This window comes from Cucurbita pepo, chromosome LG02 (genome assembly GCF_002806865.2).
Source record: "Cucurbita pepo subsp. pepo cultivar mu-cu-16 chromosome LG02, ASM280686v2, whole genome shotgun sequence".
NCBI classification, from domain to species: Eukaryota; Viridiplantae; Streptophyta; class Magnoliopsida; order Cucurbitales; family Cucurbitaceae; genus Cucurbita; species Cucurbita pepo.
The window spans coordinates 11,987,812-12,012,562 of NC_036639.1; the positions used below are offsets into that span (position 1 = coordinate 11,987,812).

Consider the following 24,751-nt stretch of genomic DNA (forward strand, 5'->3'; position numbering starts at 1 on the left):
ATATCACTGTTATCTGGGATTGGGGCTTTGAGCCTTTCCTTTCCTACACAACTTGGGTGGAGGGCGAAGAAGGTCCCCTTTCGGAGGGCCCGAGCCCTCAAAATTCTAACCTGTGTCAGGACCTACAGGCCAAGGGACAGTCTCAGGTAGACAATTTCTATGGAGCGTAAGCCTCCCAAAAGGTAGCAGAGGTGTGCAAAGGTTTCCTCAGATGAAGATTGGCCCTCAAGTGCAAAGGCAGAAGGGAGCTTGATTGCAAGACCACCCACTCGTCAAGCAAGGACGAAAGTCGGTTTTAGTGATCCAACAATGCTGAGTGGAAGGGTCATCGCTCTTAGTCTTACTTTAAATTTATTAAAAAGTTTTGGGTAAGAATTCAAAACCAAAAAATTAAAAATTAAATTAACTAACAAACCTTGATGTTAATTAGATTATTTAACACTAACTTTGGATCCAACACTAATTCATAAATTCACTCTTTTAATTACACAAAACTAAACAATTATAATTATTAATGGTTACCTCTATAAGAATAGTGCAAGTCAATAATCAATGTCTACATGACACCATGAGATAAAAGAAAAGCAATAAAATACAAAGGAGTAAAATAGAAGAACAAACATGAGAAATTATAGGACTTATAATGAGTCTCAAAAGAAGAGGGGAAAAATGAATTTTCTGCACATATTTTGGAATGTATATCGTGAATATTACAAAACGAATAGAGATATGAACCTAAAAAAGAAGAAAAGGGAAAAGAAAAACCCAATTGAATGGGAGCTGTAGGAGCAAATATTGTCCATAAACCTACTTCTAAAAAATGGCTATATCATGGGGTAATAATCTCAGATGAATGGCAGAAATTAAAAGCAACTGGCGGGAAAAATGTTGTCTGTAGGGCTGTCTGTCCTAGGCCTTCTGTGCACCTATAATGGCATCAATCAATACCTATTTCATATCCTCTGCTCTATTCCACTTAGTTGTAATAACCAGGAGAATTAAACTCAAACCCCTGCAGGAACATCGAACAACAGTACCCTTTTTGCAATCCAAAAAATATTTAAAAACAAAAAAAGGAAGAATTTCTATTGCTACAAACTGAAAGAATGAATCTGATGTGAGACGAGTGCCCATCATCGTTACCGCTCCATAGTAGTAAAAACAATTGGTGGCAAGTTCTGAACAAGGAGAATTGCCTTCTTCTGCTGAGCTTTTAAAATGTTTTGTTCAGACCCCCTCCAAATCTTTCTTTCATCACCTTTTTTTTTTTTTTTTTTTGTTTTNGACAATTGTCTATGATTCCACAATGTGACAGTTTCTTATAAAATCATTGGAGTAATTGACATACTTGGTCCAGAAGGGACGGAGATGCTCGAACCCGATTTCCAACCATGGCTTCAGTTGCCCATTGTAGTGGATAACTGCTGCATTCTTCACATTTTCGATATCCGTCCGTTCCTGATAGCCCAAGCCAAGCATGTGCCATGAAGGATCAATTGGATGAACTTGACCTCTAAAAGCAATCAAAGCAGGGGGTAGGGTACCCAGCTTCCACATTGTCAGGTTTGACCTCAGATTCTGTAATAGAAAACTCAACCATCAAAACAAATGGGATAAGATGCATCCTTATTCGTTATAATTATACTCATACTGCGAAGAGAAGAACTAATCTATAAAAGAAACTGCATTTCATCACTCACTTAAGTCGATATAAAAATTAAAATTAGTCCAGAAGATTGAAGCCAAAAGTGAATGAGGGTGACAGGATGATTTCATACAAAAGAAAACTGCTTCCATAAAAGAAAGGCAATGTATTACTTACCTTTCTCAGCCATGAGTGGTAAAGTTCCCTTATATTTGTCCTTCTCCAAGCATGAAGATCAAAGACATTCATCCCATAGGCCCAGGCACATTCATCAGGATTTAAATGCCTTTCTATAATTGGATGGGAGAAATTAAAGTAGTTGCGGAACCGCTTTGACATTACCCACTCATCATCACCATTACAAGTTTCCACAGCTCCATTTACCTTTCCTTCAAGGTCAATATCCCATAGGGGAGACAAATCACGCTGAACCACAACATCATCATCTAAGAAGACCACCTTGTCCAGGTTTGGAAAGAGCTGTGCAATTTACAGGGAATGTAAAGTAATTAAGCCTCAAACATGAAAGTTACATATTGCAGGCAAATAATATTATCTGGACTTCTATAATATAACCTAAACATGTTTTGCATTCCTTTTCAATTCACAGCTACAGATTTTAATTGTTTATATGGGGAAAAAGAAGAGAGAACTAATTGTCAGTTGAACAAATTCATGGTAGAGATTACTAATCTTCGTGGCATAACAAAACTAGGGTGTAGCTTATTACCTCTGGTAAATAAATGCGAAGATGGTTTAGCAAGGATATATATTTTGGACTTCTAGCCTGCAATTTTGAAGCAAATATCCGTGGAGTTGTATCACTGAGATTCGCACCAACAATGTGGTTCCCATGGTAGTAACTTCTTATCCCATTCTGGTTTTCTACAGCTTCAAGCACTGGGATGTTTTCTCTTGTTAACCAGTCAAACTGATGCACGCCTTTAACTTCAACAATTGCAGGTGCAATAGAATTTAGCGCAAACCATGAGTGCATACCAGAATAAGTTTTCTTGTCAGTAATGACATGAAATACTATCTTTTCAGGTCTGAGAGAAGACCGCACAGCAGAATTGACAACAACAGAAGCGGCCAAAATGTTGTCGGTTGACAAAATAAAATGGTGATATGAGTTATCCGAGAGTAAAGGAAGTAACTCTGGAGAAGGCAATTGTTTACGTGCATGAGCATTTGATGAATATTCATCGGTTAAACGAAGAGATAGGCAGTGGATGCCTTTTGGAATGGAACTAGCAGCAAAGTGCTTGTGCATCAACTCTGCAAACTTAGATTCTCTAATGTCCTTTTCAAATTTCTCCATCTACGCAGAACAAAAAGGCATTATATTAGATAAGCAGCACCTTGTTTGCAGTTTCAATCAGAAATCTGAAGCTGAAATATATCCAAAACAAAAAATAAGACGATGTTCGAACTTATTGGCAACTTCCAATAGAAAATTTAGAACCTTACCCATTAAACGGACGATAATTTTTTAAAAATCTTAACAGTTATTGAAATTAAAATAATGGGAATAAAGCATGAATAACTAGAGAATTAGAACATAAGAGGATAATCATAGATAAATTACAAAAGAATGAGTTAAAAAATGCGACACTCGTCAAATGACACCAAGCTTAAACTTATTGTTTAGTACTTAGTTCCATGAGTTTGTATGGCCCTTATATTTCCAAATGAAAAGTTTGTTTCTTGCCCCGAAATTTTTTTTAAGCTGCATGTGAAGGACAAAGCAGTTTTTTATTCCTATTTTTCTCTTTTTCAGAAGAAATCAGGAAGGACCTCTATTGAATCAAATATATGCATAGAAAGAACAAAAACTAGATAAAACATGAGCACTCATCACTCCAGGAAAGAGAAGTCGGGAACAAAAGTCAAAGCAATCAAAGTTCTACAACATTCATTACAAAAATGTGAGTTTACATAGCATTGTGGAAAAGAAGTTAGCTGGAGGAAACAAGAAAGAGAATTATCTAGTGAATGAGAACGGATGTACAAATGGTCTTGTGAAGACATTGCCTATACAAAAATTTCCAATTTCAGGCATGAAATACACATTAGAGTGATGCTGACAGATCATATATGTACAAAAAAAAAAAAGATTTAAACAAGGTAAGAGAGACAAAAATAAAATTTTATTTTCACTTAAAAAATGGACAAGGGTTACAATCATATTATAAAAACAAATGCTTCATAAAGAAGTTACTTCAACAGGGATGCATTAGACTGATCCTATCCACGTTAAAGAAAAAATTCATGGAACCATGTCCAACAGCAGAAAAAGCTACCACTTATCAGGTTTTGACATTCCAATTACATCATTTATAAAGGTTAACAATATTATTCATGGATCTAAACTGAGGAAGAGAAAAGCATTCTACTCTGTTGCCCACCCTAAATAAATAGAAATGTTGTAATAGTTTCATAGGATAACAGTAAATTTACAGCAGAAAAAGAACATAACGAGGGCAAAAAAAGTAACAAAAAACTTTTTCCTACGATATGCATATGAATTTGTAGCACAATACATACCATTGCCTTTAACATTATAGCAAAGGTCTTTGTATCATATTGGTTACTCTGCATTTCTGAAACTAATTCAGTGAAAGAATCTGGCAGCTTTAGCCCATCGGGTAGTTCTTCAGTTTTAACTTGATTGAGAATCTTGTAAAAGTCACTGACAAGTCTCTGGATCAACATTTAACCATGACCAAGAGGAAAGATCTCAAGTTAATAACATACAAAACCGACTGAAGCATACATAAAATTCAAAACATTTGTTGTATTCAATTATGAAATGAATTATTTACCCCTGAACCGTCAACCCTACCAAGAAGTCGTGGTCCTAACCGCCTGCCTAAACAATCTGAAAACAGAGGAAAGAAAAACATTAATATGAATCCACAAACAATCTTATGAAGAAAAAAAAAAACTAAGTATTGATGGTGGACAGGAGAAGCCAGCTACCAAAGACGAAGCATTAAGAGTTAAAAATTATCAATTGAAAATGAGAATAATCACAAGACCATCCGTAGACCAGATGTACAAAGAATAACGAGATTTTCAGCTATAAGAAGAAAAAGTGATTGTAAGTGTTTGTTTAGGAACCAAAAAAAAGTTCCATGAATGCCTAAATTGAGTTTCCATCGAGCTTCGAACTAGATCAAGGAAATGAAGATTTTCCAGCGCATTGTTGTACATTTGCATCCAGGAAAAGAAAAACGATTGAAAATTAAGAAAAAGAAACTAGGATGACATGATTTCAAATACACTTATATCTATTATAGTCTTGATCTTGAGACTAAAAAACGTCTAGAAATGCGTTCTCTGGATGTTTTCACAAACAAAACCATACGGAAAACGAAGAGCTATCACAAATCTGCCGAAATGGAAAAATCAAATCCCTAATCACATAAACAAATCACGTAGGCTTGAAGAAGCATCGATAATCTTTCATTAAGATCTGAATCATAGATTCGAATACAAATAAACCAGAAGAATGTATAAATTTTGTTTTAAAAAGGATCAAGAACGTAATGAAATAGAGAAGTAGAGTACCAAACGAGGAGCACTTATTGACGCCTTCGAGGGTAACGACGGCAGTGAGGATAAAGACAAAAGGCAAGAGAAATGCGAGGAGGAGGAAGGTGTGGAAAATGGTTCGGTAAGAGATATGGCGAGCTGCAACCTTGATCTTCATGAAATCAATAAAGCCATTATTGGTCGAGATCGTGATGCTTCTCATGCTAGGCGAGAAGTGAAGCTGCATCATCCTCTATGCAGCTTCCTTCAGATAGTAATCGTTGGCCACGACAACTCAACAACAACAAAAACAACAACCCTAGCACAGCCTCCCCACCATCCATGGCGGTCAAACGCCACCATGAAATCTAAACTCGCATCAACCAATCCCCTGCCGACAATGACTTCCAGATTGAGATCAAGACGACTTCACAAAAACCAAAAAAAAAACCAAAAATCCCTCAAGATTTCCCTCCAATCCACGGCGTCCAGTACAACACCAACAAATCCAATGCGTTTCGCAAAAAATACTCGATCGAGAATTCCAAATCGGAGTATGAAGGGTGAGAGCTTCTTACAGCCGAGCAATTTCCCTCCTGCGGATCAGAAGGTTGGAAGTTTAGAGAGAGAGAATTCCTGGTTGGTGTTACGGTGGATTTGGAGTAATTTTAGTTTCCAAAAGATTGAAAAACGCTTCCCCATTGGATCTAATTTCTTTCTCAACATTAAAATTATTATAAAAAAAACAAAATAAAAGGAAATAAATAAATGGTTATAAATAGTTCTTTTTTTTTTTAGTCAAATTAAAACCGCGTTGATTTCTAGAGAGAGAAAATCGTGGGGATAAAAGTTTGACCCCTCACGTTTTTTAGGCCTTGGTAGAGAGCAAAACATGGGGGACGGTAAATTTGGACCTTATTTTTTTACTGCAATTCATTTGTGTCTTACATTTAATTAAATATTTAAATCTTTTTTATGTCTTTGTTTCCATTTTAAAAAATATATATTTTTGTTGATTTTATTACGGTTCGACTCAACCGGTAGGGATGTATCCCGGTCGGGCTAGGTTGGAGGAGGAATTTGTTGGACCCGAGAGGGTTGTCGGGTGGTTCTTTTTACTTACTTTAAAAAAAAAAACTACTTATTTACCATACATGTTCTATTAGTAACTATCAAATATTCACAAGTCACAATACATTACTAATTTCGGTTACAAACACAAATATTCTTAATTTTCATAATTATCTTAAAAGTTGTATTGGGTTAGATTGGGCTAGAACCCCATTTGTTTGGTTAGTCGAGTTGACCCGATTAAAAAAAAGTCAACCAGTGAATTAACTCGAGTTTTTTATTTTCCAGAAGTTCAATTCAACCCAAAATAAAAAATATATATATATATAACCCAATCAAACCTTAATGGTTTAGGTTGGGCAGTTCATACTGGTCGTATTTTCGAGTCTTAAGAACATTTCTAGTTAAACGACACGTAATTTTTTTGGTTTTTTTTTTAATTAATTGTTTGGAAACTTATATTCTACATCCTGGTACAAAAATGAGTATGAAAGGTTGATAGACAGTTTTTGTTCATATATTGACAATAATAATTTTTTAAGAAAATAAAAGCGGTTATTGTTATTTTTAAAATTTTGAGGAGTATTAAAAAAAACATAATTTGAATTTTTGAATTTTTTAAAAACTAAAATGATATTAGTAAAAAAGGTATTTTTAAGTTAAATTAATAACAATAATATTTTTTGAGTTTTTAGAGCATTTAAAAAAATAGGGTAGAAATGAAAGAGAGAGAGACAAGACCTGATGACGTGGACTAGGCGGGGTTTATCTCCAAATTGTATGGGTAATCGACTGAAGGAGTTTGTGCAGAAGTGAAACGAAGAGGAAGCCATGGACGTTGTTCAGCGGCCATTGTGGCTCTGCACCTCCCCCGTTTTCCCACTTCCCAGACTTCAAACCACTAGATCTTCGAGCGAGCTACAATTTCCGCTTTCGCGCTTTCGCTCTTCTCTCTCTATTCACTCTCGTTCTTCTCTCGGTGAGTCGATTCGAAATTTTCCTCCCCTTTAATCTCATTCCCAATTTCTTTCAATTTGTCGTGCTTTCTCGTTATCATAATGAATTCAAGTTCTGTTTTAATGTTTTTTTTTTTCTTCATTGAATTGATTCTGGTTATTCTGGATCGCCTCGTATGCTTTTGGTCTCGTTTATCTTCTTACAAATTGTTGAGGTTCCTTGTATTGGCAACGAATTCTAGTTTCTGTAACTTATTGGTTTCTTCCAGCAGTTCCATTTGCGACGCCCGAGAGCCCGGTGGGCGAGGAGGTCGATTCTGATACGCAAGAATGGGCGATGCAAGGTATGTTACTTTTCTTAGATTGAAAATACTGTGTTTTTGATGTTCTGTTCTAATTATTGAACTTCCTGTGTTGTGTTCATGGTTTTCAGTTATTCTTGGTTCAGCTAAGGTCGTGGAAGATGATAATAGCTTCATTAATATGATATAATGCGCTTTTTTACTTCTTTCAATGATTCAAGCGTTCATAAACTGATATATTGTAGTTGTTCTTAGTGGCCAATTGATCAAATAAATATCTGTGTCATATTTTGACTTCAATCTTCAGATTTCTACGAGCATTAAAATTTGGTCACTATGAGGCGCCAGTGGTTTCTTGAATGATTGGTGCATCTTGGTAGGGTGCATAAGAATAAGTGACTTACCAGTTGTATTACATTCATCAAATGTGGTCAATGTCTGCCATATGAATCTTCACTTGAATGACAAATTTCTTAAGCCTTTTTATTATTTTTTGTTCTGGTAAGCCGGCAACTACTAAATAACATCCTTAAAATATTTACTGATACTATTTTTAAGACCCAACAAGCTGTTTATTGTCCCAAATTTTGATTTTTGCGTCGATTGCATTACTGGATGCATCTAGTTCCCGTTTATCCTTTTTCGATTCCGTGGTGTTTGCTACACAATGGAAATGATATAACGCATGCTTGTTGTTGCTGGCAGATTTTTACTCCTTAAGGAAAGAAGTGGAAACAGCCTCCGAGCGTGTGGAAGAGATAAGAAACTCTGCTGGTTTGTTACAGTTGGATCAAGAAGTTGCAGATTTGGAGTCGAAGGCAGCCGAGAACTCTTTCTGGGATGACAGATCTAAAGCTCAACAAGTTCTCATGGCCCTAACTGACGTGAAAGATAAAATAAAGATGCTTACTGACTTCAAAACACAGGTAATGTATAGAGCATGCAATCTGATTTTTAGGAATACTCTAATTCGTTGGATAAAGTCACATATAAAGACGTATACGGGTGCCCGAAACTGAAAGAGGGTAAATTTTAGATGAAGAACAAATGATTAATAAAGTCTTGGATCTAAGATATCTACGTCAATATACATAATAGTATACACGTATCACTCCCCTCGAGTTAAAGCAAATATGTTAATCATGCTTAACTTGCTACAGATGTAACCTATTATCTTACCCCATTTAAATATTTTTTGAAGATATCTTCTACTTGTTCTCGAATCTTAAATTGATGTATTCATCCAGAAAAACAAAAAATCTTTAATGTCATGTAGGCATCACTTGCATGTGCTTACAGATAAAATGAAGATCAACTTCAATATCATTCGTTTGCAATCATAAATGCAAGTGTTTGTTGGAGGGCTGTCTTAAAATCAAGGTTCGCCCAAGTCTATCGTCGCTATGGCTTACTCTGTATATCAATTGGAATTGCAATATTAGATCTTAAGGCCCCAATGTTCTACGTATGGTCATAGTAATGCTTGGAAATAATCTATTTGACGAAAATTAAACTAAAACTAAGCCTTAACATTGGGTCAATAGCATGACCAAGCTTTTGAAAAGTGAATGAAATCATCACCTCAGATGTGGGCTGTATTATGATTGATTCAGGTTGAAGAAGCAGAAACGATAGTTAAACTGACTGAAGAGATGGACTCTGTAGATACTGGCCTTCTTGAAGAGGCTGCTAGTATCATTAAAGACCTAAACAAGGCATTGGATCAATTTGAATTAACTCAACTTCTTTCGGGTCCGTATGACAAAGAAGGTGCTGTCATCACGATCTCGGCTGGAGCTGGGGGTACTGATGCACAGGTAAGTAGTTAATTGCTCATCTTGGCAACTGTTTTCAAAGTATTTTTTGGTTGTCTTCTAAACGGCTTCTAAGAATTATATTCTGGTCTTCCATTTTAAACTACAACGTTTTCACCAAATTTATTCCTTCCCCATATTAAATTTTTGATAATCTCCAGTGCAGGATTGGGCTGACATGCTTCTGAGAATGTATGTGAGATGGGGAGAGAAGCAAAGATACAAAACAAGAGTAGTTGAGAAATCTGCTGGGGAGGAAGCCGGAATAAAATCAGCTACAATTGAAATTGAAGGTCGTTATGCTTACGGATATATATCCGGGGAGAAAGGAACACACAGGATCGTGCGACAGTCTCCGTTTAACTCTAAAGGACTTCGACAGGTAATTTTAACACTACCTGAAGATCAATGGTGCTTGGAGATACTAAGAAAAGATGAACAATTGAAGGGACCTAACGCTATTATGCTTTAAATTTTTCGTGAACTGAAAATTAGAATCCAGAATCATTATTACGCTGACTTCTAACTTATGTGAAACTAAGTGACCCTTTAGCCTATCCGTTTTAATATAAGATCTATGCAGACGAGCTTTTCTGGTGTGGAAGTCATGCCTCTCCTTCCTGATGAGTCCATGGATGTTGAAATACCAGAAGAGGACCTGGAAATAAGTTTTTCAAGGGCAGGCGGAAAAGGAGGTCAAAATGTTAACAAGGTCGAAACGGCTGTACGCATCACTCATATCCCCACAGGCGTCACGGTTCGCTGCACAGGTTTTCTGTCCTAATTTAACTGTCCTTGTTTATGGCACCATATCAACTTGATGTCTGTTCCCTTAGTAAGGGTTACTAGGACCGTGTCCTCGATCATCGCATATAGCAGAATCGTTCACTTTAAGTTCCAATTGATTAAGTAGTTTAATCTGCATGTTTGAAGTTCTCTGTTTAAGATTGATGTAGGCAACCTGGAACCATTCATACTGGGTGGGCCATATATGTTTTAATTTGACAAACAAACCTTTCAGACTTTTCCATGTTGCATGGTTTTAATAATTCAACCTGGCTGGTGACAAGTTTTGATTGAATCAAACATTTCTTCTCAAATTCGTTTGTATATTTCTTGATAAGTTATGAACAAATCTCTGGATTAATGGCATTTCATCTTTTTCTCAACTATAATACAGAGGAAAGATCACAGCTAGCAAACAAGATCAAGGCGTTAAGCCGGTTGAAAGCCAAGCTGTTAGTCATAGCCGAGGAGCAACGTGCATCCGAAATCAAGCAAATACGTGGAGACGCCGTGAAGGCCGAGTGGGGTCAGCAAATAAGGAACTATGTGTTTCATCCATACAAGCTAGTGAAAGATGTTCGGACAGGACATGAGACATCAGACATTGTCTCCGTGATGGATGGTGAATTGGAGCCCTTCATCAAAGCTTATCTGAAATACAAATACAGTATGGCATTAGCTACTGGTGAGGTTAACTAAAAACTTGCATAAACTAGTGATTCTTAGCTTTGATTGGTGTCTTGTGAACTGTTCTTATGTAATATATTGAAAGCGGCAAAGGGCATTAGGCAAAGTTCATTGCAAGCAAACCCTTTCATAGCTGTAATGACATGGGAAATCTCTATTCTAAATGGATTTTGAAGCTTTTTTTAGTCTGACTTCCGTCTTTGTTTGTTTCTCGTATATCCTAACCAACGTCGGATTAATTCCTTCTCTGCGTGCTCGAACGAGTTCTCAGCAAGGATTGTTTGGGTTCGTGTGTTCCCATCTTTGTGGATGATGATGGATGTTGGATGATAAAAGTCCCACATCGGTTAATTTAGAGAATGATCATGAGTTTATAAACAAAGAATACTCTCTCCATTGATACGAGCCCTTTTGGGGAAACCCAAAACAAAGTCATGAAGAGCTCACGCGACAATATCATACCATTGTGGAGAGTCGTGTTCATCTAACAATGGGAATGAGATTTTTGTGATGGGCAGTCTTTCCGCACAGTTCTAAGAGCACTAAATTAGAATGAGAGGTTCACCACCACATCATTGCATGCAAGGAGAGCTCGCTCGATTTGCAATTATGTCCGACTCGTAATTCACTCATGACTCTATGTTCGATAACCTAATCGTAGTGATGCTAATTGTGGTTACATTCATAAGTAGTTCGGTTCATCTTTATTGCATTTCGGATATATGTGAGGATCTAGATAGCCCTTGATAGCCACGCGCCGAAATGATAGGCCTATTAATCTATGCGCATTTATTGAATAATTTTGCATTTGCATTGCACTGGAATATCTCCTCTGTCCACGTCATTAACTTGCACAACGACACGTGGACGGTTGGAAATTGTGATCACCTTCACCAACTTATATTCCTTGGTTGTCCTTTAGAAAAATATCTTTACTTTGGGGTTTTAATCCTCTACAATCAATCCCAGTTTTATTATCCAAAAATCAATTTATACAATAATATGTTTAGAAGTTAATTATTTATAATTATTTTAATTTTTTAATAATAATAAGTTAACTATTTTAATTTTTTTAATTTATTGAAACTTCGGAAAGAAAACATGAAATTAATAACATATTTACGCAATAAATAAAGAATATGTAAATATTAAAAATAGATTCTATCTTATATAGAATCTATTTTCAATATAATAAAATAAACTGGATATTAAATGAATACCTTATCCACTTTATTATATTTAAAACGAATTTTATATGAGTGGTAAAATAGAATTAAATGGTTGGTTTAATTTCTAATTCAATAGTTTATTTAATTTAATAAATAAAATTAATGATAAATTTTAATATGAAATTAATTATAAATTAATGTTTCTAAAATAATACATAAATCTCAATATTAATTATTTGGTTTCATTATTTTAATATTGAAATTTGTACTTTCACATATTTTAATTTTGGTCAATTAAAATACCTGAATTTTATTATTGAATTTCATGAAAATAAAATAAAAATAGACAAATAGGAATTAAATAAATTATAAAATAATCTTAGCCGTTCACTTAGACACGTCAGACATTGGAAAAAGTCCGCAATTAAGACGATCGAGAAAAATATCTCCGTGCGATTCACGACAAAACAATTGACGGTTCATCTTTCAATAAATTAAAATAAAATAATAAATAACAAATAATAAATAATAAATAATAATGGACGGTTCATCGTGCATCCCCCAAGTCATCTCACATTCTAAAAAAATAAAATAACGAAAAAAGGAAAAATAATTCGCTTATTTTAATCTTTTATCACTCCAATTTTGGATCGTGATTTATTATTATTAATTAATATAAAATAGGTTAGAGAAGAGAAAAAAATAAAAAAAAAAGAAAAAAACTTGTCCCGATCATACTAAATTGCATCTCGTCTCACTCTGTATTATAGTGTAATATTGAATATTTTCATGGAATAAATATTGAAATAAGAGGTAGAGACAAAGGTAGATAAAACTTTTCCATTTTCACCTCGACATTTCTAGATAAAATATAAATTATTATTATAACTTTTATCCGATAGTAATGTTTTTTATTTTTTAGTAAATTATTTTAAAAAATTAATTGCATAAAAATCCTAAAATTCAAAAAGGAGGAAAAATAAATAATATGGGGGAGAGTATTAAATTGGAAAGTTATATATTAAAAGGAGTATATATTTTAAATTATTGTATTTAAAATGACATTTATATGATTTATGTGACCTAACAAAGTTTAAATCAACCATTATTTATGACATTTGCTAAGGTTTGTGGGGCTATATAACATTAATTATTTTGAGTAGTCTATTTAGGCAACTTGGTTCCCACTATGGTTTTATGATATTTATGGAACATTTTCATTCTTATATTTTAAATATTTGTGGGTTATATTTTAATTATTATTCTAACAAAATTCTAAATGTCTATAATTTTTTTTTTCTCTTTTAACTTAGATTTAAAAAATAAAATAATTTCTAAAAATTACTTTAATGATTTGATATTATTATGAATTCAACTACTGATTTTTTTTGCATGTATCCGAATAACCGATTACAAGAAGCAATGTTAAAAAGATTCAAGAGACTTATACATTGCATCTTCAGATGCTAGCTAATGTACAAGTTGAAATAAAAACTTTTGAGCTCAAAAATCTTTATAGCATTAGCATATCAAATCAAGAAAATAATAGAGTGGCAATAGACTCTATTTGACATTGGAAAATGATTATAAAACTTTTGTCGGTTGGGAGTTGAACTACCAATTAAAACTATTTATGTCATGCTTTATTTTCTTCGATTTGTATTTACTAGCTTTTTTGGTACATTATATTTGGGTTAGTCTATTTAAAGGCATGTAATATTATGTTTAGGATGCTCGTGGAGTACAAACAAAACATTTGTGTTTTCTTGATACCTTTTTGGTGTTATTATTTTTCAAACCTTGCTTTAGGTTTGATGTTTAAACCGATTCATTGGATTAGTTTTGGTCAAGCTAATTATGGAGGAAGTCATCTTGGAATCTAAGAGTAAGTCATTAAGCTCTTGGTTGGAATCAATTCGTTAAGCAAAATCCAGTGCTTATCATTTTTATTTATTGTATTTTTTAAATGAAAAACATATAAACTATTTTTGTAATGTTTTTTATTTATATTTAAAAAAAAATAGAAAATTGAATATGTTTGATAATTAGGGAGGGGATATTAGTCAGTGAAAAAAAAAAGGATAAATTTTAGAGTGAAAATAGTTATATAAAGAAAGAAATTTGAGAGAATAAAGTTAAAAAGTAAAAAACATGTTTGACAAGTTTAGAGATAGATTTTTTTTTAAAGGAAAATATATAATTTTTAAAGTAAAAATCAAATAGAAAATAGAAAAATACTTTTTTTTTTTTAGTTATTTTTTTTTAATATTTATAAAAGATATAGAATAAAATAAATAAATAAATAAATTAGTCATGTTATAATATTTGGTTTTTTAACTTTGGTCGTGTACAATAAAACTATATATTTTAATATTTATGGTATATTTAAAAAAACTAATAAAATTTATAATTATAATCATATTAGACATTAATAGAATATTAAAAACATTTTAGGATAAGAGAATTAAATTTTAAAACTAAAATGACATAAAATTAAATTAGGAAAATATAAGAAATAAGATTAAGTGGAATTGATTTATTTATTAACAATAATAATTATTATTAATGTATTTTAAATAAAATTATTATGCAATTTTTAAAATTAAAATAGAATATTTTAGAAAGCGGGAGTGTCTATCATTAAAGTATATATTCTCGAACAAAAGATTTAAAAAAATTGAAATTAAAATAAAATTTAAGTGAAAATAAATTTTTAATACAAAAAAAAATGTGAATTTAAGTAAAAGGGTGACTAAAAATAGGATTTAAAGTTATTCAAAATCGATTTAATTAAATAAATAAATAATTAATTAAAGAATATTGGGAGCCACTCATACAATAGCTCACAATAGTGGCTGCACGGGATAAAATCCCACACATTACGGATGCAGTACATGGAGGGCCCGTGATTTCGTCACTTCGAACGGCTTGCTCGTGTCTTTATAGCTCACTCATGATCTGGTTTCTTACACATCAACGCTCTCTCAATTCCCTGGAAGCCAAAATCTAGTCAGTCCAGGCCACTTTCAATACGCAGAATCATTCAATCCATGGCAGCGAGCTCTCATTTGACCGTCGCTTTGAATCGAGCTGAACCGTTTTCGGGCTCCAATTCGTTGCCTTCTCTTATCGGTTTGAGTACCAAGTATGGTAAATCCAGGTTGCTTCTTGTCCGGACTTCGAGTTGGCGATCGCCGAAGCGGACGCTTGTGGTTAGGAATGTGTCCAGTGAGCCGACACAGAAGTTGAAGGATCCGGTTGCTGATGAAGGTAGTTTGCTTTTTCTTTGGTTTGATTGATTGATTTTACTTTCGGTTTTATGAATTGGCGCTGAGCTTGATGCTTCCTCTGGATTATGTGCTCATTGTATGATCTTCTTGTGTTTTATTTTATTTTTCATTTTTGAAATCGATCGCTGAGGTTGTCTTTTAGTTGAGAGGTTGTATTTTTACATTCTGATTTACTGCTTGTGCTGGAAAATTGTAATGATCGGCATTTGCTGTGCATCGGAGGACGTTATAATCATTTGATTTCTTCATTTCTTTAGGGAGGATATAATGTATTGATTTACTGTCCTGATGCGATTGGAATGATGTTGTTGAAATTGACGATTGGAAGTTATTTAGCGTCCTTACGAAAGAAATTGACATCTTATTTACATAATATATATTTGTCGGAAGACTGAAATCACGCTGCATTATGCAATAGAGCTTCCATGTCGTTTAATTTTGAAACTTCTGTACTAGTGAACTATGCTTCATGCTATACCCCATTATTTCCTTCAGAATCAGCAACCGGGGCGAGTACTTTTGAGCCGGACTCCTCATCGATTGCCGCGAGTATTAAATACCATGCAGAGTTTACCCCTCTATTTTCTCCCGATCGATTTGATCTTCCTAAGGCCTACTTTGCCACTGCACAAAGTGTTCGAGATGCTCTTATCATAAATTGGAATGAGACATATGAACTTTACGAGAAGTTGAATGTCAAGCAGGCATATTATTTGTCGATGGAATTTCTGCAGGTTAGTGATTCACCACCATGGACTATTTTCCACTCTTCCTGGAGCTATTGGTTTTCAGAGTCATTTACATGTTTTTTTTATTTATTATTTTTGCCTTTCTTCCTTGTAGGGTAGAGCACTGTTGAATGCAATTGGTAATTTGGAGCTCACTGGGGCCTATGCAGAGGCATTGAGCAAGCTTGGATACGAATTGGAAAATGTGGCTTGTCAGGTAGGGTTATTTGATAGGATTTGCTTTCAGTTTAATGTTATTCCTCCCTACATTTTCCTTCTTCTTTTGCTGATGGTGAACACGATGTTCAATTGCCTTTTCATGTTGGTGATTCTTTCGTTCTAACTTCGCGTATTGCTGGTTACTAAATTATTTGGAATCTCTCCATTTTCTCTTCTCATGACTTTACACAGCTCCACCTTTCCCCCTTCTGTCCATTTAGGATTTCTTATTCTATAGTTTCTCTCGTGGAATTCTATTTCTGGTTCATTTCTTTTATTAAAGAAGCATTACGATGAAGAAGCTAATTCTTTGAGACTGATTCTAGGAACCAGATGCTGCTCTTGGAAATGGGGGCCTTGGGCGACTTGCCTCCTGTTTTTTGGATTCCTTGGCAACACTGAATTACCCGGCATGGGGTTATGGGCTAAGGTACAAGTATGGCTTATTCAAACAGAAAATTACCAAGGATGGTCAGCAGGAGGCCGCTGAAAATTGGCTCGAGGTATTTTTATTTTCACCTTTTTAATTATCAATACAATCACACTTTCTGCTTTGACTTCAATGTATTTTACTTTGTATTATTATCTTCATTCCAGATTGGCAACCCTTGGGAAATTGTCAGAAATGATATAAGGTATCCAATCAAGTTCTACGGCAAAGTTGTTGTTGGATCAGATGGGAAAAAGAATTGGATTGGTGGAGAGGATATAGAGGCTGTAGCGTATGACGTTCCAATTCCAGGATATAAAACCAAAAATACAATCAGCCTGCGACTTTGGTCAACAAAAGCTCCAACGGAAGATTTTGATTTAGCTGCTTTTAATGCTGGAGAACATACCAGAGCATCAGAGGCCCTTGCAAGTGCTGAAAAGGTTCAAATAACATTTTTCCTTGAAAAAGGGGGCTTTGCCCTGTCCTTATGTTTTGTTGTTCAATTTGTATGTAGAAATTCATAGAAGCGGTTTGTCTTATTTACTTCAGATTTGCCATGTTCTCTACCCTGGGGATGATTCATTTGAAGGAAAGGTTCTTCGTCTGAAGCAGCAGTATACTCTATGTTCAGCATCTCTACAGGATATAGTTGCACGCTTTGAGAGAAGATCTGGTGCAAACAAAAAATGGGAAGAGTTTCCAGAGAAGGTTGCTGTGCAGATGAATGACACTCACCCAACCCTATGCATTCCCGAGCTCATGAGAATTTTATTGGATTTGAAGGGTTTAAGCTGGGAAGAAGCCTGGAATATTACTCAAAGGTAATATATGCTAATTGTGGTAGATCTACAAAGGCTCATATATTCCAGTGAATAGCTATGGGTTTTCTATCATTTGATAGTATAGGGGAGAGCGTCATGGTTGCTACTACTATTTTATGTAAAAAATATTCGCCATACTATTCTTATTTGGAATCCTGTAGGTTCTAACTGTTTGAGCGTAAGCCTATAAATATATTCTACCTTTTGATGCTTAGGACTGTGGCTTACACAAATCATACCGTTCTACCTGAGGCATTAGAGAAATGGAGTTTTGAACTCATGCAAAAATTGCTTCCTCGACATGTTGAGATCATAGAACTGATTGATGAAGAGGTATTGCTATGCAACGCCCTATATAAAATACCACAGTATTGACACTTAAATTCTAATTAATTCTTATATCTGCTTTATTCTTTTCAGCTTGTTCGAAGTATTATTTCCGAATATGGCACGGCAGATAAGGTTCTGTTACGTGGAAAGCTGAAGGAGTTGAGAGTTTTAGAAAATGTTGACTTGCCAGCTGCATATTCTGATATATTTGTTGAACCTGAAGAGAGTTCTATCATTACCTCAGCTGAAGGACATGAAATCTCTGTTGATGAGAAAAACTCTGCAAAATTGGCCAAGTCCGTTGGTGGAGATGAATCTGTTGAGGGAAACGATGAACTTGAAAGCAAGAACATTAAGAATAAGAAACTAGTACCACCACCACCTCCACCACCGAAGATGGTTCGTATGGCTAATCTATGTGTTGTAGGTGGTCATGCAGTTAACGGGGTTGCAGAGATACATAGTGAAATAGTAAAGGACGAAGTGTTTAACGCATTCTATAAGGTATATACTTGATAGAATATTGAGACCTTCTTGAGTTTTCCATGTTAGTTGGAAAAAGTATTTGTACTTATTTCATGTGACCGATGTTCTACTTTGACAGTTATGGCCTGAGAAATTTCAAAACAAAACCAATGGAGTGACACCTAGAAGATGGATTCGTTTCTGCAATCCTGATTTAAGCACACTTATTACAAAGTGTACTGGCTCAGAGGATTGGGTCCTAAACACTGAAAAGTTGGGTGAACTGAAAAAGGTAATTCACTCTTTAGGTCATTGATCTTATTATATTGCCTGGACACTGGTACGTACACATACTATTTGTATTACAAACTGGTCTTTTGGTTTTGATGTTCACCACTAAATGACTCTCTCTCTCTACCGCAGTTTGCCGATAATGAGAACCTTCAAAATCAGTGGAGGATAGCAAAAAGGAACAATAAGTTGAAAGCTGCGGCATTTCTGAAAGAAAGAACTGGGTATACAGTGAGCCCAGATGCGATGTTTGATATCCAGGTCATTTGCTCTTAATGCCTCCACAATTATTAGTATATGCTCAGATAAGTTTCTGATTTTTTTTAATCCCTTTTCAGGTGAAGCGCATTCATGAATACAAGAGACAACTATTGAATGTATTGGGGATCGTTTACCGCTACAAGAAGATGAAGGAAATGAGTGCAGCGGAAAGGAAGGAAAAATATGTTCCACGAGTTTGCATCTTCGGTGGGAAAGCATTTGCCACTTATGTGCAAGCCAAGAGGATCGTGAAGTTTATTACAGATGTGGGCGCTACAGTAAACCGTGATCCTGAAATTGGTGACTTGTTGAAGGTACAATCGTGCACTTGAATCATCATCATTTAATTCAGCATATTGCCTTCTGCCATCATTTGTACGAGAGTCTAGGTTCAATATTTCATGACCGTACTGCCTCTTTGCCTCAGGTTATTTTTCTTCCCGACTACAATGTCAGTGCTGCTGAAATAGTCATCCCTGCCAGCGAATTGTCACAGCACATCAGGTAACTAGAAATCTTTGTTTCGTAGTCTCTAAATTATACGCTCTCTGGTTCTGGTTGAATCGTAACACCTTACTCATGTTCATAACGCTGTTTTTCAACACTTTTTGCGTTTCCCAGTACCGCTGGAATGGAAGCCAGTGGAACAAGTAATATGAAGTTTGCAATGAATGGCTGTATCCTGATTGGAACCTTGGATGGAGCCAATGTTGAAATAAGGCAAGAAGTTGGAGCTGACAACTTTTTCCTATTCGGTGCCGAAGCCCACGAGATTGCTGGTCTTAGGAAAGAAAGAGCCGAAGGAAAGGTATGCATGCTACTAATAATACCTCAAAACTTACCTCAAAACTTAATAAATAAACGTACATATCTATATCTTGTATACTAAGATTGGTGTGTCGTGTCAATGTAGTTCATCCCGGACCCACGGTTCGAAGAAGTGAAAGATTATGTTCGAAGTGGTGTGTTTGGGGCTTATGATTATGAAGAAATGATATCATCATTGGAGGGAAATGAAGGTTTTGGTCGTGCAGATTATTTCCTTGTGGGAAAGGACTTCCCCAGCTATATTGAATGTCAAGAGAAGGTTGATGAGGCCTACCGGGATCAAAAGGTAACATCTATCTTTATTTATAGTAAGTAACATGTTGAATTATAGATTTTGAACTTGTCTATTTGATACACAGAGATGGACGAGGATGTCGATATTGAACACGGCGGGGTCATACAAGTTCAGCAGCGACCGAACCATTCATGAATATGCCAAAGATATCTGGGACATTAAGCCTGTTGAGCTACCATAGATAAATAAATGCTGTTTTGAAGAACAGGCTGCTGGATGTTCTGCTGAGAGTATATGTTATGTTATCAGGAATAAGAATGTGTAGTTCAAGTTCTGAATGCATTGCATTTCAGGAACGGTCAAAGTCAACTTTCTATTTATCAATTTTTTGTTTAAATTTATTTTTTTTTGTTCATTCAGATAATNGTATTAATTTTTTGTTCCTAATAAATATAATGTTATATTTCAAAATATCCATAATTTTCGGTATTCCCTTCCAAAAATATCTCTAAATTTTTAATAAAAAGTTAAATATCATTCAGTTATATATATTAATGTTATTTCTAAAAAATTATGGATATTTTGAAATATAGTATTAATGGTTTCATTTATATATTAAGAATATTTTTAAATATTTTTTAAAACTTTGATAACTTTTTAAAATAAATTATTAATAATGAAAAAAATTAGAAAAAATAAATAAAAATTCAAAATACAAGAACTTAATCATGCTTTCATCTCTTTTNCCTGTGTGGTAATACTGCATTTTGGACGTGTACTTGGTAGAGTACTTTTTTAAAGTATTTTTACAAAATTAAAAAATGTTTTTATTAATTTAACCTAATAAACACCAATATTTGAATTTTTATTTTTCTAAATAAATACCAATAACGATGTAACTATGTCGAGAAACAAATCTTAATTGAACCCATATAATTTACATATGGGTTGATGTAATTTTATCTTCAACAAGCAGGATGTTCAATACTTCAGTGCAGGTCGAAGCATACGATTGCTAGGTTGTTAATGAGAATAGTAATTCACTATTCTTAACAATAGGGCGGGAGACTTCTTGATTCATCATGCTTTAGTTTGGGACTACTTGTGATATTTTGGTTGGCTGTTTTCTCGATTTTATTGCCTCAAATTTAAAATTATCTTAACTAGTTGAGTTATGTTTAAGAGATCGTGTGGTAATGATATCAAAATTCAATATCCGTAATACAATCAAAGAATTTCATGAATCAAATCGAGCTTCATCCTTGACGAAACTTACTTACTTCTATATACGTCATCTCTAATGAACTCTCAGCAAGAAATATGGAGTCAGTTGGAAGAAGCCAAACCCTCCACCAGCTGCCGCCCACCATTACGATGATCATCACCATCTCCATTCCACCATGGCTTAAACTCATCATCATCTTCTTCATCTTCATCATCCTCATCATCTTCATCATCTTCTTCTTCAAGATCCATTGAATTTGGTTTCAAAAGATGAGCTCTCTTGTGGCCTCCTAAGGCCTTCCCAGATCCAAACACCTTCAAACACACACCACATTGATGTTTACCCTCTTTCCCACTTTCCCCATTCACTTCTTCTTCACTAACTTTCACATAAAACCCCTCAATCTCGCATTTCTTCTTCAATGGTTTCAGATATCTCCCAACTTCTGGGAACACTCCCACTTTAGCTCTCTCTTCTTCTTCTTCTGAATCCAAATCCAAATCCAAATCCAAATCCAAATGGGTTTCTCTTTTCAATGGCGATTTAGCTTTGAAGCCACTAAAATGGCTACCCCCCATGGATTCAGAACTAAACTCGCCCCCGTAATGATCCACCCCTTTTGAAAGCATCAATAAACAGAGAGCTAATTCTTCTACATCAGGCTCAATTCCATCAACAACACAAGAAGATGAATATTCAATCAAATCAGAAGAACAAGGAGGAGAAGCAGCACAACAATAAGGGTTACTCAACTTACACCGTGTTCTTCTCGATCTCTTCCGCCGCAAAAGCCCTAACGTTTCGCCGTCCGATTGCCCGCCAGCGATCGGCGATTGACATCTCAGAGATTTCAAATTCCCCAAGTCTTTATTATTGCATTCTTTTTCTTTAGATTTCTGGACGGATTCCTTTCTTCTTCCGGAATGGTGTCTCATATGACCAAACAGAGCTTTGGAGGAATCGAAGCCCTTGCCGCAGATTTTGCAGCAATTTTCTTGCGAAGGGGTTTGGGGATTTTGGGGGATTGGAGCTGAGAATTTCCAAGACTTTTTAGGGTTTTCTCTGAGGCTATAGGAAGCGGTGATTGAGTTCTTCTTGCGCTTTTTGGGCGGATTTTGAGTGCTGCGATGGGACCTCATATGGCCGCCCAAGACCTTGCCATTGGAGAAGCTCTTGTTGCAGAGCTTACAGAGGTGCTGCTTCGTCTGTTCTTGATGATCTTGAAGATGAAGCTCCATTGAAGAATTTAGAGTGACCTATTGAGAGAGAAAAGAGGAAATCCATGTTAGAAATTGAGCGGTTTCGATTGAGGAAGAAATTGGAAAGGGAAGACGAACGCATCCAGAATCAGAAGCAGAGATCATGGATGGTTCTTGGTGAGCGATCGAAATGAAAATGGTTGCATGGAATGAACGCCTAATAAAGTGATCGCTGTATCACTATAAACTTGCAGACCAACAGATTGTTCAATTTTTAATAATATCGTCTATTTTTTTTTTTTTTATTAAATTTTTTATTTTTCGAATTAACAGATTTAATCCTTTTATATCTCAATCTTAAAAAAATTCATAATTAAAGAAAAAAGATTTAATCCGTTTGCAGGACATCACAATCCACCCTCGCACTCAATCATTTTTCCAATTGATATGGGACTGCCACCAAATCCACCCCTTTAGGGCCAGTGTCGCCTCGTGTCTATCTCCTTCAAAGAAGAGCCAAAAGGCTCGCACATCGTCAATGTCGCCTCGTGTTTACCTCCCTTCAGGGAACAGCCAGAAGGCTGACACATCGTTTAGTATCTGGGTCTGATGACCCACTACTAGTAGATATTGTCGTATTTGAGCTTTTCCTTTCGAGCTTCCTCTTCAAGGCTTTAAAACGCGTCTACTGGGGAAAAGTTTACACACCCTTATAAGCGTTTTTTATTCTCCTTTCCAACCAAGGTGGAACACTGAATAATTTTAATTTTTTTTCTGTATTATTTTCCTTTCTTTATTAAGGATCCCACACATTTCTTTAAATATATCACCTCATCATTATAATTTATTTATTGATTGAATTAATTATTTTCAAATATAGTTGAAATAAGTTAAATGATGTATATATATATTTTAAATAATGGTTGTATTTGTTATGGATAATTTTGAACCAAAATTACGAGGAAAATGAGAGGTGAAACTTAATTTAATGTGGGGAAAATTTTAGGTCAACACAGAATGATCGAGCTATGAAACAAATAAGAGAAGAATTTGGGCAGAAAAACCTTTCAAGGAGGCACGCGCCACACATGCTCTCGACTCATGGATTAATTTGACTTGGTACGTTTTTAATTTAATTTATAGGGAAAATAAAAAAGCCTGAAGGTTCTCATACAAGCGTCTATCTTCGATCTATCGAAAATAAGTTTTTTCCATTCTTAGAGTATTGGAGCTAGTGAAACGAGTAACATTCTAGTTCTTTCATATTTCATGCAAAGTAGTAACACTCTAGTTTCTCGAATGGTTTGCACATTTCTTTAGATGTTTCATCGTAGTGAGATATTCCGTAACTATTTTTAATTGGATCAGTGGGGGAGGATGTCACAGTCACACGCACTCGGTCAGGATTCGCAACGTGATTGTGCGGCACTTACTCTCACCCTCGAGTAAGTTACCAGCTAGAATTTGGGTCGTCATTGGCACGAGTATTGTCTCATTCTTCAAAATATTTATAGAAAACGAGGAAAGAGAAAGTTTTAGAAGACGTTTGGAAATCAATTTTAAGAAATCAACTAAAAACGAATAAGCAATAACCACAACCCTGATAGTGTATATTCGAGCTACTAGGAAGAATTGACGACTAATCAAATTCCCAATAGTACATTTTGAAACATTTTAGTTTTCCAAAATAGCCCTAAGAAGACATGATCCCAAGCGGATACTTGACATGTACCCCCTCTTCCCGGTCCATCACAAGGGAAACGAAAACCAAGATTTGCTTTATCCGGTATCAAACGCGAGCTACGAGAAAATAGAACACCTTTCAGGAGTATCAATACCGTTACATGAATCGTAAATGCATGAATATGATGTACCAAAAAATCTGCGGTTCCTAACGGAATAGGTAACAAAGCAACTTTGCCGCCCACTGCCTAAACTCGGGAATTGACCTACCAAGAATAGTAAAAATTTAACTAACACTAAAGTAAAACATTTTTCACATGGTCAAACAATTTTTTTTTTTTGTGGCATTTTATCGTGTAGTCGAAAATGCCCTGTCCATGGAATCTGGTTAAAGAGGTGTGTCGGTGGGGAGGAGTACAAGTTAAGTTATTCGCAACCAGCCAAGGAAAAAGGGTATTTTCGGTATTTTTGGCACGTGCTGGAAAGAGTCATTCTCTATCAAATCACGTGTCCAAAAGTTTTCTCAATGTTACATCTCAAAAATGAAAAAGGTAAATTACAGGCTGGCCTAAAAGTTTAAATTTTGATTCTATTTACAAACTCACACTTTTCTTACCTCAGGTTTAAATTAATTACCGATAAACTCAACTTAGAAACTAAATAAAAATTCAATAATGTTGTTTAGGCAAATTATTTTAAATGAAATAAAGTAACAAAAAAAAAAAAAAAAAAAAAAAAAAAAAAAAAAAAAAAAAAAAAAAAAAAAAAAAAAAAAA

General features: G+C 34.9%; 4 protein-coding genes across 5 annotated transcripts; 2 read left to right on the plus strand and 2 right to left on the minus strand.

Annotated features, from left to right (window-relative positions):
• Positions 1 to 1,284: 1,284 nt before the first annotated feature.
• On the minus strand, positions 1,285 to 5,884 carry LOC111787874 (probable galacturonosyltransferase 14). The gene is made up of 6 exons (XM_023667962.1): positions 5,219 to 5,884; positions 4,471 to 4,526; positions 4,193 to 4,348; positions 2,376 to 2,966; positions 1,823 to 2,125; positions 1,285 to 1,578 (listed from the first exon to the last, which is right to left on the minus strand). The coding sequence occupies exons 1-6, from the start codon at positions 5,430 to 5,432 to the stop codon at positions 1,294 to 1,296; spliced, it is 1,605 nt and encodes a 534-aa protein (XP_023523730.1). The 5' UTR covers positions 5,433 to 5,884; the 3' UTR covers positions 1,285 to 1,293.
• Positions 5,885 to 7,033: 1,149 nt separating this feature from the next.
• Positions 7,034 to 10,986, plus strand: LOC111789359 (peptide chain release factor PrfB1, chloroplastic). 2 transcript variants are annotated; one of them, XM_023670108.1, is made up of 7 exons: positions 7,034 to 7,232; positions 7,479 to 7,553; positions 8,217 to 8,437; positions 9,125 to 9,328; positions 9,492 to 9,707; positions 9,909 to 10,095; positions 10,506 to 10,986. In XM_023670108.1, the coding sequence occupies exons 1-7, from the start codon at positions 7,085 to 7,087 to the stop codon at positions 10,808 to 10,810; spliced, it is 1,356 nt and encodes a 451-aa protein (XP_023525876.1). In that variant the 5' UTR covers positions 7,034 to 7,084; the 3' UTR covers positions 10,811 to 10,986. The 2 variants fall into 2 exon arrangements, with proteins under 2 accessions (XP_023525876.1, XP_023525877.1); XM_023670109.1 differs by having other exon boundaries at positions 7,482 to 7,553.
• A 3,930-nt stretch (positions 10,987 to 14,916) lies between these two features.
• Positions 14,917 to 20,262, plus strand: LOC111788028 (alpha-1,4 glucan phosphorylase L isozyme, chloroplastic/amyloplastic). Its single transcript, XM_023668163.1, has 15 exons — positions 14,917 to 15,237; positions 15,753 to 15,991; positions 16,101 to 16,202; positions 16,531 to 16,707; positions 16,802 to 17,077; positions 17,187 to 17,458; positions 17,674 to 17,791; positions 17,879 to 18,292; positions 18,393 to 18,545; positions 18,677 to 18,805; positions 18,883 to 19,119; positions 19,233 to 19,309; positions 19,427 to 19,613; positions 19,719 to 19,919; positions 19,993 to 20,262. Exons 1-15 carry the CDS (start codon positions 15,018 to 15,020, stop codon positions 20,107 to 20,109), a joined length of 2,919 nt encoding a protein of 972 aa, XP_023523931.1. The 5' UTR covers positions 14,917 to 15,017; the 3' UTR covers positions 20,110 to 20,262.
• A 778-nt stretch (positions 20,263 to 21,040) lies between these two features.
• LOC111788524 (zinc finger protein ZAT4-like) lies at positions 21,041 to 22,521 on the minus strand. Its single transcript, XM_023668863.1, has 2 exons — positions 22,431 to 22,521; positions 21,041 to 22,349 (listed from the first exon to the last, which is right to left on the minus strand). Exons 1-2 carry the CDS (start codon positions 22,455 to 22,457, stop codon positions 21,195 to 21,197), a joined length of 1,182 nt encoding a protein of 393 aa, XP_023524631.1. The 5' UTR covers positions 22,458 to 22,521; the 3' UTR covers positions 21,041 to 21,194.
• Between the last annotated feature and the right edge of the window lie 2,230 nt (positions 22,522 to 24,751).